We start from the raw sequence: 19848 nt of genomic DNA, 5'->3' as shown, positions 1-19848 counted from the left end.
ATGATTTATTTAATACTCTTGGCCATCTTTTAGGAGAATTGAATTAATTTTCCATTAATTCTGTTTTGCATGGAAAGTTATTATTGTTGGTTGCTAAGGGGGTCCTAGCAACTAAATTATTAATATATAGTGCGTTACTATGGAAATCAAAATCAAATTTAAATGACATTTCAGTATTCTATATTTATTCAGTATTTCTATCAAGTACAATAAAAACTTTTTATTAATACATAGAATTGTCTATAGAAAGTCTCGAAGAAGTTTATATGATTCAACAGAAAATTTAAAAACGTGGTATATAAAAAGTTCTTTTTATCTTGTAATTATTTATATTTCTTTCTATTGACTTCCTATTTATTTATAAGTATGTATTCCATTTATTTTTCATTCTTATTCGTAAGGAAAATTATTGTAATGGAGTTTTTACCTACTTTATTGTATTGATTTACTATAATATAAGGTAGAGTTAAGAGTGTTCGTTGTTGGTGTGTGTTTGTCTTTGGTGAGTGTACACGACTCCTGAAGATGCCGAAAGGCGAAACCCGGGTCGCAAAAAACGACTTAAATGGAATAGTACAGAACTTGAATCCATTAGAATTTAAATTCAAATTCCATCAAGTAACTTCAGTCGATTGTATTAATATTATAACTACTAATTGTTATATTATTGTTTATCTTTTTTTATGTTATACAATGATTTGTTTACAATACTTAATGACAAAGAAACACGACAGACAATATCAGTATTATATTAATTGGAAATTTTTAATCGTCAAGTGCTAGTAAATTATGAATGGTTGACTAGATTTTATATATAACTATACCATAGTAATAACACAATATTTGAAAATAAGCCAATACTGTGGCTTTTATACTTTGATAATACCCTGGCCTGTCGACACATGTAGAGAGTCCATACTGTTTAACTGTTGTGTTAAATGAGAACCATTTTACTTACTATAAAGTAAAATTGACTCGAATACTCGAAATACTCGAATTTATTTATTAATGAAATAAAATTAATAAAAATACTTCTTACAATAATCGGAACCCCATTGGATACGGTAAATATTTTTATGTTACGTGAATTGACAAATTTTTATTCATAGTGATTTTGTTATTTTTTATTGTCATCATACATGTGACCGCGTCTTCCGGAACTCATTTCCTCTGGAACCCTCTGTACCACATGCATGCTCTACAAACTATTTGACAAAAACAGAGGCGAAACTAAGTATATAATTATGGTTAAATGAAACGTCAAAAAATTGATAACCATTGTATTAAGGCTATACCTCAGCTGAGGCATGGTCTAAAAAGATCGTGACTAGGCGATGCGCGGATTGTACAAATGACGCCAGCCGAACGAAATATAATTTTTCATAAAAATTCAACATGAGTCCTTTTTATGTTATGTTTATTATTATATTCGTAATAATAATAGTATATCCATTGACATGTTTTCTTTTTCAAGTACATACGGAACGTTTTTTAGTCATCTTTACACAATTTAAGAATATATTCCCCCGACGCCATCACAAAACAAATTGACATGCAAACACGTCGACTATCGCTCTCCGAATGGCAACGCGGCCGAAATTTCGTTCCACATACAGTTGAAAATTATTTGCCGTTTCACTTATGTACGCTCTTAATATATTATATAAAATCAAATAAAATTATTACTATTCTTGTATTAAGACCAAAACAATAATTATTTTTTAAATTATGATTTTTTTTAGATATGTACTATAATAATCACTTGATTATAATATATTCTATAAAATAATTTATTTTGTCAACGAGAGATGCCGTATGTGTAGGAATGTATTACACAGATAATAACAAAATAATCTGCAAAGGTTTTAAAAAATATACCACAGCGCGCGATCTGTCTTGACGTAAATAAAGGTCGGATTATGTTTCAAATAATTCTCAATTTTTTTCATTTGGACTTTACGTCACGTAGCCCCGCCCAGTCTATCGACTTGTATGAACAAAGGTAAGCTCCGATCGCAGAGCCTAAAACTAAATAAATAATAATTAGATAATTTAAAAAAATAATTTTTATGGTGTTTAATCGAATATTAATAAATATAGAATGTTTTTAAAAATAAAAAGAACTTTTATCTAATGATTTTTGATGTGTATAAATGTTTTGAAAAAATACGTAATTTAAACTGATCGCTTAATTTTCTGTTGACAGTGAGTTTTTGAAGTTTCATTAAATTAGTGTGTCATTGTCATTAGTGTGTACCTATTCATAGGTAATAATATCGTATTATCTTCTTATTTATCGTAAGTATACCTGACAAGTGTGTTCTTTTATCAGATATCCACAGCCTACCTCTTTCCAAAAGTCACCCTTTGCCACTGATAGTTACAGTTTGTGTCTGTAATGAAATGTATGCATATGTATATAAATATGTTTATTTACAACGGTAATTTTATTTCCATATGATTCGTCAATTATTACGTTAACAGCTGTAAAATTAGCATATTATCAGGTAGTTATATTCAAAATTTAATAAAAAATATTTATAAGCTTTATTGTATACATATATGACAGGAAAATGGTAGTAAATAAACTAATATGCAAAGATATTAAGCCAATTTTGTGTAGTGGGCAATAATATACCTAGGTACAGGACACGCTCCAAGCATCTACGTACAGCGTAGAGGGTTCTACGGCGTAGAAGTACACCGCAGAGATAGTAATATAAGGGAGCAGGATGTCCCGAAAATTAATGCGATTCATCATAAATAAACAGCCACGGGGTGTTCCGGTGAGACGGGTTTTATGTCTGACAGGGTGAGCTGTTTATCAACGCACTGTGGGTTAAAAAATGTTTTGACTGCAAGTATTAAGCCGCGTTGACACGATCCACTTTACACTTATCCACAGTACACTTGGACCGAGTGCCATCCAAGTAGACATCTTCATACTAATTATTCCTATCCAAGCTACTTGGACCGCGTCCTACTCATCCAAGTTAACTTGGATAGGAATAAATAGTATGAAGCTGTCACTTGGATCCGTACTTGGACCGTGTCAACGCGGCTTTAGGCAATTTATTTCAAAATATGTTTACGTATGTATTATAAATTATTATAATACTGTTTCTTAATAAATTACGTTACCACGTAACATAATTTCTGTAAATATGGTGGTTGATAGTGTATATATATATATCTTTTTTAAACTCCAATCTCAATAATCAAATTTGACTAGCGCCAGACGTCTGTTAGCCGGCGTTCACATCAAAACTCGTCTCGTGTGCCGAACAAACCTTCCGAGAACTGAGATCCAGTGTTTCTTCTGAAGACCGCGTACATCTACCTATCGCGCATACAGTCGCGCGTACCCTTCGAAACGCATATATATTTGAATGCGGTGATCGGCGAGCCAGTATAGGAATGACTAATTCGTAGGTGTTATGTATGTTACTTCGACTCTTTGACTTGGAGCCCGAGAAGGATGCAATTTGTCGATTGCAACAGCCAGATGTTTTTTTCAAACGAGACAGTCCCATTCGACCAATCTGCAGAGCTCAATTTAGCAACGTGTCTTTTGATGTTTGTGTTAAATATTGATGACATCACATCGACGTATTCGACACATTTTAGGCGAGACAAGTTTTGATGTGAGAGCCGGCTTACGATTAAGTTGGTAATGTAATTTATACTAATTGGTCATAAAGCGGATTGCCTTCTGATTGGAGAAATTTGAAGTACCTCAGGTTAAACGAAAATATAAGAAATAATTCGCAAGAATAATAAATTATAGATATATCAATAGCTTAGAGGCTGTGCTTAAAGACGAGATTTTGAATCGCACTCGATGCAAGTTTATTTTTTTAAATTGTGTTTTTCTACAAATAATTATGTTTCTTTGTTGTTCTATTTGCTATCTAATGGCGGGAATCATTGAAAAATGTTCTGAATGTTAAACATTGGTTTATTGTGTATTAATTAATGTTTAATATTTATTATATGTAGATAATAATATGTAAGTATGATTTTCAATGGAATATTTTCCGATATTTCCAGAAATCTAATTACCCATGGTAGATTTAATCAACGTTACTGATAACAATAATTTCAATAACGCGTTAAGTGGATGTTTCCAATGGTACTTATAGTTGAGATAAATAAAGCTTTTTTTTGTTCGGCTACCAGTATTTCAATCATTATTGAAGTAGTTTTTTTGTACCATATATCTGATAATGTGGTTCTAATAAGGTGATATGGTTGATTAATTATAACTAATCGGAAAATGTTGATAAGATACAAGTGTTTCGTCTACCTTGTGATTATATATTTTACCAATGAATTCTAAATGAAATAATGCTACACTAATTGTCGCCAATCGTATAAAATTGTAACGGGCTGACAAGTTACTGGGTTTATATTATAGATTTTTGATTGCCAAAATCGTAACATAGTGATACTAAAAATAAGAAAAGCCGACGTGGGAATGAATATTAATTGAGTTTTGAACCGTAAGGGCCGAAGTATAGTGTGATGGTTGAAAATGAAGCATTTTGAGTATCTTTGCGAGCTTAGCCCACATAATCTGTAGACGTTGTAAGACATACGTATAATATGTCATTATGATACCTTGTCTTTTCTTATCGTAAAAATTAACATTTCATTACCACATAAAATATGTAGCTATATCAATACCGTTAACGAGTATTGTTGTAAACATTGTGTTAAAATTGAGAATAAAGCAATATTTCATACATTAGTCCATCTATTCTATACACAAGGCTGCTATCGGCGGCTATCGAAGGTAGTTTATCTTATTTATGTATTGAGGCTGTTAATTGTTACGACAAGTTAACCGTCTGAACTGTCAAAAAGTGCTATGTTTTAAGACCGCCTCTCTTGGCTGTATTAACTTTTAGAGCGGGATAGACAGTTTTGACAGTTTATACGGCTAACTTATTGTAATAATATGTAATACCTCAATACATAAATAAGATAACTACAAAAGTTCTTGTTATATAGCACATTTTCAAAGTATTATTTTGTCAACACACGCCATATATCTCCCATTTCCATCGAATATAACAGATTATAATCAAATATATTCGGTAAATTATATATACAATGGTTTATTTTATTTTATTTGTAATCGTAATTTTAGAGAAATTAATTGCAACATTTTGCATTCTTTATTTGCCTGCATATATTATATAATGACAGTTTAATATATTATCTGAAGTTTTTACACTTTTATATTCAAACAAATAAAAAAATACATATTATTTTTACAACGTTTTTCTTAGCTCGTATTCTTATTTGTCCGGTGGTTCTTTGTCCGGTACAAATCTTGCAATCGATTTTTAACTAACTTTCCGACTAGTTAAATATATATTCAGAACACGATGCCAATGCATTTTTAATACTTTTAGCCATAAGTAGAATTGAATTCATTTTCAGTTAATTCTGTTTTGTATGAAAAGTTATTTCGGCACCATTATTGGTTACTAGGGGTCTGGAGTCTTTGCAACTAAATTATTAATATATATGTGCGTTACTATGGAAATCAATATGACATGTCAAGTACAATTTTTTTTTGATCGTTTAAGCTAGTCAAGTCAAGTTTATATGGTTCAACAGAATTTAAAAACGTTGTAAGTATATAAAAAGTTCTTTTTATCTTGTAATTTATTCAAGACTAAATTAATATACACAAGACTATGCCTATATACAATTATTTTTGTTGAAAATAAAATATATTTCAATGTCCGAGTACCGAATCAAGTATAGAAAACTACGCTAGAAATTACTTTATTTATTTTGTTTAAACCCCAGTTTTAATAAAATAAAATATATATTAAGTAGGTGCATAATCTACATAATAATAATAATAATCAAGAATAGTTTCGTCTATTAAAAGGGAAATTGTCAACTATACGATAAATGTATTTATCGCAATCTCTACCAAAATTATTTGGTCATTACGAAAAAACATTATTTTCAATGTGTTTTATGTAAAACGATATATTACGTAGGTGCTTAGGGTAGTTATTTACTTGCTCCTATTATATAATTGAAATACATCATCTTCCAAACCAGTGGATTTTGCAAAAGAATCAGAGTGTTTGGGGAATTAACTTGACACTAGGGAATAAATAGTTACCCATTTTGAAGTACAATGTTGTATTGTGCAAATACGCTACGAACAATCATTACGTAACCATACTCTACTATGCGTTTACAATAGTACATTTTTAATAAATATATCCTTTGATAGAAAACGTCTGATTTGTTTATTTTAATTTGTGTTAGAAAAAGAAACACAAGATAGCGTTTAGAAATTATGTTAGATCAATATGAATTCTTTTAAAGTATTTTTACAACGTTTTTATTAGCTCGTATTCTTGTTTGTCCGGTGGTTGTTTGTTTGTCCAGTACAAATTTTGTAGTTGATTTTTAACTAACTTCCCGACTAGCTAGACATTTGAAACTTTTAGAATATATCAGAACACGATGCCAATGCATTCTTTAAATACTTTTAGCCATCTTTAAGCAGAAGTGGAATTCACTTTCAGTTAATTCTGTTTTGTATGGAAAGTTATTTCAGAAAAATCAGTAAAAAGTAAAAGATATTATTGGCTGCTAAGGGAGTGGTTCTAGCAACTAAATTATTAGTATATACGTGCGTTACTATGGAAATCAAAATGAAATGTCAAAATGACATTTCAGTATTCTATATTTGTTTGTTTGTTATTTATTTGCTTCATATCAAGTACAAGTTTGAGCATATTGAGCATAATAATTCAACAGAAAATTTAAAAACGTTCTATATAAAAAGTTATTTTTATCCTGTAATTATTTAAATATATCATCAATTAAATTGAACTATATAGCTTAATGTGTATTAATTATTAATATTACCATAATTATTACCTACTGGAGTTTGTTTTATCCAGTTGGATTGAGTGAATAATTGTTTATAGTTATAGCCATTCCTAAAAAAATCTGTGGACACCTATAATGTTCTATTTAAAAATAAAAATGATAATTTACTTAAATTTTCTCTTTTAAATATTGTATGATAAAGCGTTTATTCTCGCGATAATCGTATTTTGTAATGTGTTGCCTGTATTAACATCTCAATGTCGATTGGAGTAGCTCCCATATGGTGTGACACATTGTTAAAGGGAATAATCGATTGGTGTTATCATCATACAAGTAGCAAATGAGTCTACATACTTGTATCCATATACCTAGTATTTATTGTTATGTAGTCAACAATTGATAATCCCAGATGGACTATTTCGATACTGATTTTGTATGACACTGCAATTTAATATTAAAATACTCGTACACTATAATATTGGATAATTTTATTAATACATAATGGTCTAAACGAACTTATTAACAAGGAATTTTAATATTTCAATAATGAATGAATAATGTGGGTGTATTCTATACACAAGGTGGTTATCGGCGGCTATCTACGGTAGTTTACAATTTTATGTATTGAGGAGATTTTATTGTTATAACAAGTTAATACCAGCGGATTACTGAAGAAGAACTGTTTTGAGGATCACTAACTAAATAAAAAAAATGGTAACAAATAATAATGTCTGATCGCGGTTGATTTCGTCACGTAAAACTATTAATCTATTTTAAGAACAAAAACACAATGTACCTACAAACACTTGCAGGAGTATGGTGTTTAAAGATTTTACTGGAATTTTTAGCATATATATTTTGACGTCAAAAATTCACGGACCGTCGGTTGAAAAAGACTGATGAGTAAACGACATTAAAAACTGTATTTATTTAATTTCTACGATTTATGGTTAACGTATGACAGTGGTTTAAGTTAAGTTGTAAGCTGCGCGCGCATACTCTAACCACTAAACGCTAATTTTCCTAATAACGATTAATTAGTGATTGGTGACACTACATCTCGGCTTAAGTGCCGTCAAAAATATCTAAGAAGCAGTATATAGAAAGATAAGAAGCCATGTATAATTATTTTCATATCCTCATTATCGTGGTGAGGAACCAATTGCAGTTTTGCAATTAATATTTTGTTAAGAAACACTTTGCACACTGCGGTACAATTTTATGTTTAAAAACACTGAGATGCGATTTGAGAATGTTCTTGAGACTGCTGAGAAATTAAATCGTGATTTGGTTTCGAGGAGGATGGAAGACCTTCACAGAATTATAAAAATAGCTATAAAGGTAGGGCTTCAATTACAGACCTCGGAGGGAAAGGGGCGATATGACAACGGGTCATAGTGAAAATGAAAACATTGTAATATTATTTTTAAAACTGGTTTTTCTTATTTTTGGATATCTTATTAATGCCTCCTGCTTATTCAATGTGCACTTTGCATAATTCTTTATTTTTAAATAAATATAGGAGCAATAAATATAGAAAATATTTATGACTATGAATAACAATATCTCTGATAGATTCCATCAACAAGTGAATTAAAAAATAAAACTGCACAGCATCTCCGTCATTATGGCAAATGCGTTTTTGTCACACGCACGCCACGTGGCGCTGCCATCGCGCGCCACGTGACGTCACTTCCTGACGCAACTTCCTGAATGCCTTTGTTCGGTGACGGAGGGATGATGGCCCAATGGCTATCGAATGAAGAACCGAGTGGTCTGTGCTTTAATGATTTTTGAATGAACTAGCATTTTAATTGTAGTCATAAACATCATTGAATATTTTTCTTATATTACATATTAAATACTGTTTGATATTAAGATTATAAACATGTAATAATATACGACAATTGATAGGTATATTTACTAACCGATTACTAGTTAATTGAATTAATATTTACAAAATTTAATTAATTGATGAAAGTTTTGTACTATTCCATAATAACCAGTTTCATTGTTGGGTTAACTTTTCGGCATTTTTAGGTAAGTACCTAGTAACCGATACACGTAACTGATACAATATAGATATGTATAAGGTTTATATTGATATGAGCATCGTAAAAATAACAGTACCAACAAAAATTCCATCAATTAGAATTTGAAATACTTAATAGTATTTACTGTAATTAGTTGCACATGTGTATTCTGTAGATGGAATTGGTTTCATTAATAAAAATAAAATATGAAAGAAGGTAGTGGGCAATTTTATATTTAAGTACTATTTATAACTGTGTAAAGCATTTTTTATTATTATTATAATATAAGAAATACAATTATTCCCCTAATATAAAACAAGGATAAGCTGCTGTTATAAAAGTGATTAGTAAGCCGCATGGATCAACAACGGATATAAAACACTATCTGAACGATTATAAAAATAATAATTACCTCAAATGTGCAGAAATATTGTTAGATTTATAAATATAATAATAATAAAGTTGTCCATAATATCTATACTAATAATAAAATTGAAGAACACGTTTGTAACTTACATAATATATTTAGCTTTTAATCAGTGAGTTATGTTTTGGCTAAATTCAATGTAATTGAGATTTTTAGATTCGAAATTGAATGAAACTACGTTTTAAATACACACAGCGATGAATTTAATGATGAATAGCGATATTTACATAATATCGTTTTTTTTTTTTAAATTTATGTCTGTCTGTTTCTTCCTTTAGCTGAAAAACTATTATTCATCAATAGTAGTTTAACTTGCACATCTGTCAGCAGTCTTGCAGACTAAATAGAAACAATATTTTATATAAAAATCTTTGATATTTTAATTAACAATAAGCACTATTGGTTAATGTCATATTAATTAATATACCTGCATAGTTATATTAACTAATATTCTGATGCTATGGAAATACCTTTTGTAATGTTGTTTGAAATTATGTGATATATATGTTCTTCTGAATAATAACAGGGCCTAAAGATTAAATTATGAAATGGGACATTAAAACTAGTCCATTATTTGGTATATAATATATCTACTGACCAATGATTATCCAATAGGCCCATTAAATAACTTCCATTAAAACCCAGCTGGTTCAGGAAACTTGAAAACAAGTCGGCCCATTTATATGGGGTTCATCAAATCCCCATAAAATTGGAAAGGGCTCAAATCGACCATCGACTATTTGCACAATTGACCGGAAGAGTTGGACAGTATACGTGAATACTCGCAAATACTGCTAGATGGAAATATTAGGGGAAGTAGTAGATAAAATGAAAAAAACTATAATGTATTTATTTAAAATTTAGAACAAAATATGCAATCGAAAGTTTACATTTATTGCGAACGGGTTACCGCAATGCATTTGAAGATAATAACAAACTTACACTAACATCGTAATTCGAAATTCAGTGCCACGACCTGAATATAGTCAGCCTTGTCGGAAGACGTTGCAGGTTTGATAAAAAGATATTCTTATTAAAGATGTGTATTTTGAAATCCCATAATTTTATTTGGAATATTTTACAGTTCCTGATCATGTTTTAATTTTATTCTGTAGGCCTTGCTTTCTAGAGTTGATCCAAAGATTCTTCAAAATAATTTTCTTTTAAAGATTGGTAAGTAACTTATTTTCTTCAGTTTGGATTATATACTGTGTTTGGATATATAAGAAGGAGAAGAAGTACTTTTAACTTATATTGATAATAAAACCCGAAATTGGTATTATAGACCATAGACAAACAATATGATATTTATATAAAGTGCTGTTATATCTTTTTATCGTTGGTGTCCTACGTGGGAGTATTAAAAAAAGTAAAGAGTAATTTTGAATACGCATCAATATTTTGGAAGCAAAACAGCACACAATGCAGTAATTTATTACACTTATGGAAAAAAACCTAATAAATGACTTCCATTAAAATAAGTCTTGCCATGTCTAAAGACGGCACGTGGCTTAAATCTATTCAACTGTAAACCTAAAGAGGGTTAGCTCATGAACAAGTTATTTCGATTATGAATATCGCTTTTCAATGACCCCTTTTGGTTTGTTTGGGGTTAAAGCATTATACTCTTGTAATCTAGCTAATATGAAAACATTGCACATTAGGTATGTATTTTATTTTTACTTCATCATCAGTTACGATGAACCAGCAAACTGAGAAATAATGGGAACTGAAATACCTAATGCCGGGTCCACACCGAAAACAAGTCGCGCGACAACTCGCTAAATTTTACGATAAGCATGATAATTATCGTAAAATTTCTTAAGCAATTATGATAATTATCGTAAAATTTAACGAGTTGTCGCGCGACTTGTTGCCGGTGTGGCCGCACTTTAACGGGTGTGGAGTAACAGGCAACCGATCTCGAGTGTGGAAAAATATGGGATAAACTTAAACACGTGTCAAAAATACGTCGTTCTAAACTTGTTCTTCATTCTGACAGCTGCTCTCGGTTTATGCATTGACGCTCATTCAATATTGGTGTATTTAAATATTGAAAAACACACAATTGTACGTCTAAAATATGATTCATTTTCATAGGACACTCACACATTCAAAACCCTGTGTCCGCTATATTGGAATTCTATTTATTAATCTGTTATGTGTACGCTATTATATCAGTGGTGGTTTTAGGTAGGTAGAGTATACGTTCTATAAGTTTGCACGTTTTATGGACTTTTTACTACACTGATACGCCTGTTTGCCTGATTACCTCGCATAAAATTACATCAAATGATATTCATTTGTATTAATATATGTAGGAATAAGAAAATAAATAGATAATATATGTAAAAATATATTTTTAGAATATATTACACCGTTTTCATCATAGAGCCGGAGTGCAAAAATATGAAGAAGCGACTCTACTGAGTTACTGAGTTGTTTGGAAGACCCCTTGCGAAAATGTTGCCTGTGCGACTAAACGCTATTAAGTATTGAAATATGGTAATACTTATATTGTCAGATTTGTTAAAATTCTTTAATTTTTTTACACTCAACTCGAATCTGCGATCCACGTCTTCAGAGACGACCGATCTACCAACCAGGCCATCTTTATGATATATTTAACTTTCTAATTTATAAACTATTTTTAATTGACATCAATATAAATTAATGATAAAATATAAGATATATAATATATTATGACATATAACATACCTCCGAGTAATATCATTCCTAATCGAATCGAAGTAATTTCTCACATAATTTAAATGCAATTTTCCAGTTATGAATTCGTGGAGCGTATAATTGGCTCTGATGCACTTTGCACCCCTTCAATAATATATTAATGTCATTTAGGGGTTGCGACTTGTAATTTATTTCATCATGCAAATTTCATTTTTATGCTAATTCTGCTATTTTTTATGAAGAGAAAAAATTGAGACATGGTTCTGTAATTAATTGGGTCTTCGGTCACTGACATTTTAATTAAGTTGTTCTTTCAAAAGTTTATATAATATTATATATGTACGTAATGTGGATGGATGTATGGGAATTTATCTTATTTAATTGAATGTTTTTGCTTTCACTTTGTGTATTGATTGATAATGGCGAAACGCAGTTAATTTTTTATATTTTTAATGGATCTCGTACAGTTAAATTTATAGTTTGTTTTTCCAATATATAATATGATTGTAGGGTGGTTGGAGCGATTATGGTCTTTCTCATTCCTATATTCCCCCCCTACCTCAAATACTCAGTATTGTCGCAAATCCAAGCGACCAGCAGTTACAGGTTATCAATTGATCGTGATTGATTAACATTTAGTTACCTCAAGTAACCTCAAGACAACGGGCTTGGCTAGGCTGCTACAGCAAGACCATCGCGAGTAATTCAAAGGGCATACAGACTGATATAAAAGTTATTCGTAAACCACGGCCGGGTCAACTCGATATAGTGTGACCGTCGTCCAAGCGATAATTCTGAACACTTGGCAAGCCGTGATACAGGCTCTTGTCATTCATCAACCGTACAATTATAATCTAAACCAGCTCTCACCGTCAACTGACCCAACAAATAATACCGCGCGAGTGATAGTGCAACCAGACCATAGAGCCAGCCTCAACATCATAAAAGGTTAGTGCCTGGTATCCTATCATTCACCCCCCCCAGCATCCACATCGACCATCACAATCATTCCATCAACATCAATTACAGTCCACTATAAAAAGCGCAACCATAAGGTGACGACCAGTTCTTTAAAAAAAGTCCTGTTAATATACCTCCACATTATGGAAGTTCACGAATAAGTATATCTTGAAGAAGAAATAGATACCTAAGTACATCCATATAGTTTTTTGTGAGGTATAATATTAGTGTTTATATCCTCTATAGAAGAGGAAGTACGCAAAGGTAGATTATCTAAAATTAATTTCGTATTATATCAGTTCTATGGCACGAATTTCTCAGTAAAATTGTACGCACGTTAATACTACCTACAGAAATCCCCGAATAATAATAATACTTCAAGGTTGCCTTAATTCTCTCATATTTCTGTTTCCGGTTGGCGCGTTTAGTTGTCACATCCGGCGCGCCATCTTGAATCGCGTTTCCCTTTCCCGCCCTACAGCGAGAGAGGAGGAGGGCGACTCACAACGGCAACCTAACAATCGTTATTATTATTTTGTGAATTCCCTTTGTTTTCACTCCATTGGAAGTTTAGCGCTACTCCCGAATAGTTTTATTGTTTGGCTATGAATTAGACGACAATATGCTATGCTAGTTGGGATAATATTGTACCTATAGACATAAATTGTGGCAAGTTTCAGAGTAAAAGCCAATATTAATTTATATTTTCATGACTATACATGACAAACATTCAACTTTATCAACTAGGTATAGAGAAATTAGATTCGTTATTTTCAATAAATACAGCATTACTCTACATCTAAATTCTACTGTAGCAATAATATAAAAAAACTACCTACTATATTTTCTGATATCTACTTATATTTGTTAATCTAGTGCTTTCTAACTATTTTCATGAGTCGGCACACTAAAAATACTAAAATAAATTTAATGTTTACTATCACTTTTTTGAGACTCAAGATGCGACAAAACTTATAAATAAAAAATATATCACGTCATAGCATGTACCATAAATAATATAGGGAGTTATATTTAAAAAAAATGTATAACAATATTTTTTATGTGATTCCACAATGCCTTTAGTGTGGTTATATAGAAAAAAATATATGCTGTACAAATTAATATATAGTAGGTATCTACTACCAATTATGTATATTAATAATAATTGTAATCTTGCAAAACGAATTATATTGGTAATTTTTATATGCGAAAGAAAACCATTTTCTTATTTATTATGCACTCCAAAATGTAGTGAAAAATAAGAAACAATCTCATGGTATCGTATAAATACAATTATTTTAGAATAATCAAACAAAATTGCGCCACATGCTATTTTTTACTGTTAACATTATCAAAATTTGTAAAGGAATCAGGAAGAAATTTGATGAAATCTTGTGGTGCACTTTTTCACGCCATGCTAGTGTACCACAACATGCCGATTGAGAAACTGTGTGCTTATTTTTATAAAGAGAGCGAAATAATTTGCATGTTTAAATTAAAATAGTGATATATACGGATAACAGCAACTGATAAGAAAACGTTATATAAGTCATAAATCCTATTACTTAATTTTCTTTATCTTACCTATATGAAAATATCTTTCTAGAGTTACAAATTAACAATTAATATATATAACATCTGTTGTTGCTAGGAATACGTATAATGTTCATCTAAACTTTGGGTATTGTTAAACATCCTTGTATCTAATTTGTCAATAATCCTAAAGTACCAATCAAAATATTCGTTTCGTGTTAATTGATTTAGAAAAATGTTTCTTTTTTGGACATTTATAGTTGTTTCACTTTAGTCTATGTGTAGGTAATATTATTAATCTAGAGCATGGTTTCACAAACTATGGGTCGCGACCCACCAGTGGGTCGCGAGCGAATGTTGATTGGGCCCTCGTCACTGTATACATGAATTAAAAAAAAATAGGAAGTGATAAATTTGATATTTCATTCAGTATGATTGTTTTGAAACACTTGAAACTTTTATTATTGAAAACCAAGTGCAGCCTAAGATGAACATACTATCTGAAATTTCCAGTAATTTATCACTGTTAATAAATAACATTGACGATTATTTTGGGGAAGATATGAAAAAGTTTGATTCGTTGCGTTGGATTTGTAACCCATTTCAAGACGACTTACCAACTAGTATGTCAACAAAAGCAAGTGAAGAACTCATTGATTTATCAGAAGATACGTCACTAAAAAATAGTTTCAATCGTAAACAGTTAACGAAATTCTGGCTCTCAGTTGCTGATAATTATCCTTGCCTGTTCGATGAAGCTATGAAAGTCCTCCTCCTCTTTACTACCTCATATCTATGTGAGGTCAGATTTTCGGCTATGGTTAACACTAAAACTAAATACCGAAATAAATTGGATATATCAAACTCACTGCGATTAAAAGTAACTAAAGTTGAAGTTGAAGTGTAGGTATTTAAGTAATATTTTTAGTTTAAGTTGTGTTTCTTATTTCAACAGTCTTTCATTCATATTGGTAACACTTATAATTTTTTTTTTCAATTAGAACAAATAAGACAGCATTAAGTAGTCCCACGACTCGCCACTAGGGAATCTGAGCATTACCAATATGTATGCCCTCTTTTTTCTAAGACAGCCAAGAGGTGGGTCCCAAGATTGGAAATTTTTGTTAGATGGGTCGGAGCCCAGTCAACTTTGGGAACCACTGATCTAGAGTGTTTATATACAAAATGAAACGTGCAAGCAGTATAATAAGAGAAAAGCTTTTGTGGTATTGTTAACTGTTCATATCTGACTCGGACATTCGCGGAGAGAGGTCACTCACTTATTCATTGTTCAATCAGCTGATGTGACACTGATTCAAAAACTTTTGATTCGTTGTCACCCACATTTTTTTTTTTTTTTTGGTAAGTAACTATTTTCTGAACTTTTGAGAAATAATGCTATAAATCCAAAATACGTATAATAAGGAGTCGCCCATATATGACACCGGTCAAAAGTGTCAAATACAATGTGATGATATATGATGAAAGGGATATGTGGGTATGTTATAAAGTTGACGTCACAAAATCAATAAAATTTAAAATTAACTTATTTTTATTGTATTTTAATAAAATATTTGAATGAAATTTATGATGATTATGTTTTCTAACTACTAGAAGGCACACAAATGTCGCGTAATATAGATAAGGGGTAAAACATTTTGTGACCAAGTGTGACAATAGGCAGGGAGGAGGGTTAATTTACCGAAAACCGTATGAACTTATTTGTATATTAAAACAAAAATAAATTTAAAAAATATAATAATTATTAATTTTTATGTATTCAATGAGATATGATAGAATTGTAATACATAGGTGCAACAATTTAATACAATTGAATTGAATTGGTTGCAATATTAAAAAAATCACCAAAATAAATATATATTTATTTATGTATAATAAAAACTTGTGATGTTTTATTGCGAATAATATATTTGATTAATTAAAGTAAAATACAAAATGTAGCACTCATTCCACATAGTGTAATAATTATCAGTGCATCTATTCTATACTAACACAAGACTGCTATCGGCGGCTATCGAGGGTAGTTTATCACATGATTGTATTCAGGTATTATAATTGTTATTATAAGTTAGCCGTCTAAGCTGTCAAAACTGTCTATCTCGCTATAAAATTTAGCACAGCCAAGAAAGGTGCTGTTAAAATATAACACTAATTTTAACAATTACAACTAACTTATTGTAAAAATTATAATACTTCAATACAAAAATATGTAAAACTACCCTCGATAGCCGCTGATAGCGGTCAACAGTAGTCGTGTGTATAGAATAGGTGCGCAGGATCGGTTTCGTCCGCTTCAATGGGAAATTGTGAACGGATACAAAATAGACAATCGTAGATTTATTTATTTATAATTTATATTATACTAACAAATTTTAGAGTCAATATTATTTTTTGAATATATGGACAAAAATTTACTTAATACAAATTTTTAAGAACTTCTATCTCCAAAAACGAATTAAACTGTGTGGAATAAGTATGTACTAAATATTGTGTTTTATTTTATTAACACAATATCTTTTCACCATAGATTGACAGATTACGTTATTAAACAAAATAATTATAGCAATAGTTGGTAAATATTTGTATCATATAATTTTGACGCAAACATTAACTATCCAAAAAGTCGATGTTTAAAATTAATGTTGTATTTGTTAAAAATAATTAAATGCTTGTTCGGAAGTGGAAAAGTTTATTTTTCAATGTTGAGAGCCGACGACCAGGAATAATAGAGTGGTGTTGCCAGAGGCTGGCCTAACTAACCCCATTTGATTGTGAAAACAATTATTATTGCAGACCGCCCCGGAATTTTTAAATCACACTATCACTACCAATATCTATTGGTACTTAATATTCAATACCATATGTGTGTGGGAGTATTTTTTATTATTTTTAATAAATATACTGGGTATGTATCTGTCATATTATATGTACGAAATATGTATATTTTTATTATTAGGGACACATTATGTATCATACTGAAATATGCTATTATATTTTTAATATAATACTTTAGTTGTTATGCATAGACAAAATACAATTACTTACAATTATTGACCTTTTGTATGTGTAATAAATGCGTAATTACTACTTCGCATTTAAACTGCTACGAGTAAAACAGAAAATATCCACATCCTGTAGCAATCTACATATTTTTTCCGACTTATACACGGCGAAAATGGAAACTCTGCCATTCTTGGCGGTATCGGCTTGTGTGTCTCTGATAATTATCTTAGGAATCGAGGACATCCGTTGTTTATTCTCCCAAGGTGCAGAACTAACCTGCCATTGGTAATGCCAATTGGGAGGGCAATAACTCTTTTCAACAAAATCACTTAGGATATTGACATATTTCACCTGTGTGAGGATGAGTATAGGTGGACATTGTTTTATAGATTCTTAAAATATGATCTGCTTAGCTCATACGGTGTACTTCCTTGTACCGATCAAATTTATATATTTTTTACACTTTTCTACTGTTTAATGCTGACCTATTTTTTTTTATATAATACTGTTTTATTAATATTACTTCTTTTCTTCTCAATGTCATGTTGTGAACGTCTTAAATTAATAATTTGTAATGTTCACTATATGTAAAATTTTAATTGAATTTGAATTTAAAGTTTTACGCGCCGACATAATTATTTTTACTGTCGTTTTGAAATAAATTTTGATATTCAATGAATTGTGTAATGTGTGTTACAGTAATTGCAGTTCAAAATGATTATTTGGCATTTTTTTTTGTTGTAGAAATAATTGGCATAACACGTCACATTTAATAAACTCTACCACGTATTTTTGAATAGTCATAATAATAATCTATTCTAGCTATTAGTGTATACCTACATATGACGACTTAGAGATCTGATTATCTAGCTACATTATTGATAAACTTCACTATCAAATACAATTTAGATTTTTTCTCCTTCATTTTGATATATTATATTCTATATTTTAATAATAATTTTGAATTTTGTAATGTCATAATTTTATACCTATAATATGGATGGATACTTACTGATGTAATGAATTAATCGTGGTATAAAAATATCATATAATACGAAAGCCTTTCAGTATTTGAAGGCGTCCCCGGAAAAGGTGCCTATATAATACATCATGTCAAAAAGTGATTATATTGACTTAAACGGTTATATTATATAACATTGCTCACGATATTGGAAAGTTTTATTATTTTAACTGCCACACTTTTTGATATATTAGCAATACTAAAATGCTTACCGTAGAAAAGGGGTATATATGATTATTTTATTATCAAAACAAAATTGTCAATGATAAAGAATGTTTTCATGAACATAATAATTGTTATCACAGATATACTCCAAGAGTCCGCATGATAGAATAAAACGTTTTTTTCCTCCTGAACAATTTTGTTTTTGCATATAGACCCTTTTTCCGGGGACGCCTTAATTTTATGAAATAACGAGTGGTAAAAACAAAACCTTTTTTGCATATTTGAAAGAGTTTAAACTACACAGATATAATACTTGATATAATTGAATATTTATGTTAGTTGTCTAATAATTAGTAAAATGACTTGTGAAAGTGTTCTCACCTGTTGATGCTGGAGACGCTGGGAACATTGTCCTGGGAGCAGATGCCTTCGGAAAGCAGTCGATCTCTGATCTCCCAGGCGAACATGGTGGGGTTCTCCCGCTTATAAGCGGCGATGGCATCCACGACGGGAGGAGTGGCTACTTTGGGCTTGCTTCCGCCTATCACTCCAGCCTTAAAGCTACCAGTTTCGTAGTATCTGAAAAGTAAGGTTATAATAATGAGTATATTGTTATATGACATAAAATCATAGGAACTTAGATTTTTGACATATTATATAACAGTGAACGTCTCACCACAACGGTCGTTAAACCAAGTTAGAAACTTAGGAAATAAAAGCTCTATCTTTTATAATAAAATTCCACCAGAATAAATCGCATATTATAATCTTGATTCTAGTCTCCCCAAACATATGTGTTACTCTGTCTATTAGGGGTAGCATCGAGCATGGTATGAATCCGACCCCTCATCCACACTGTGTACCAGAATTAGGGGCACTTGAGGGCTTTTTAAGTGCAGGATTAGTGTTAAGGGTGTTAGTGGTAGTGTTCGCACAAATATGTATCACTTTCCTTGACTGGATTATCAATACTAACGGTGAGTGTGAACAAAATCGGATTAGTGATAATATCACTAATATTATGATTACGTAAAATAAATTTATAGTAATTGTAGAAATAATGATTAAGTAAGTTGTTGAATAATTTCAAAGATTTCTATATTGTTACGTGGCTTTCTTTATCT

The 19848-nt window shown here is 30.7% G+C and overlaps 1 protein-coding gene across 1 annotated transcript in view; it reads right to left on the bottom strand.

The window, feature by feature from the left end:
- The window catches only part of LOC147067478 (uncharacterized), a 135750-nt gene that overhangs the window by 28631 nt on the left and 87271 nt on the right, over window positions 1–19848 (bottom strand). Inside the window, exon 4 of the mRNA XM_085953609.1 lies at window positions 19106–19303. Coding sequence (XP_085809735.1) covers window positions 19106–19303 — 198 coding nt within the window. The remainder of the gene's footprint in view (window positions 1–19105; window positions 19304–19848) is intronic.

The sequence above is a fragment of the Rhyacophila brunnea genome, unplaced genomic scaffold (genome assembly GCF_057557595.1).
Source record: "Rhyacophila brunnea isolate RB1 unplaced genomic scaffold, BYU_Rbru_1.0 scaffold_4, whole genome shotgun sequence".
Classification (NCBI taxonomy): Eukaryota; Metazoa; Arthropoda; class Insecta; order Trichoptera; family Rhyacophilidae; genus Rhyacophila; species Rhyacophila brunnea.
The sequence above is the reverse complement of the archived record's forward strand: the minus strand, read 5'-3'. Positions and strand labels throughout refer to the sequence as shown.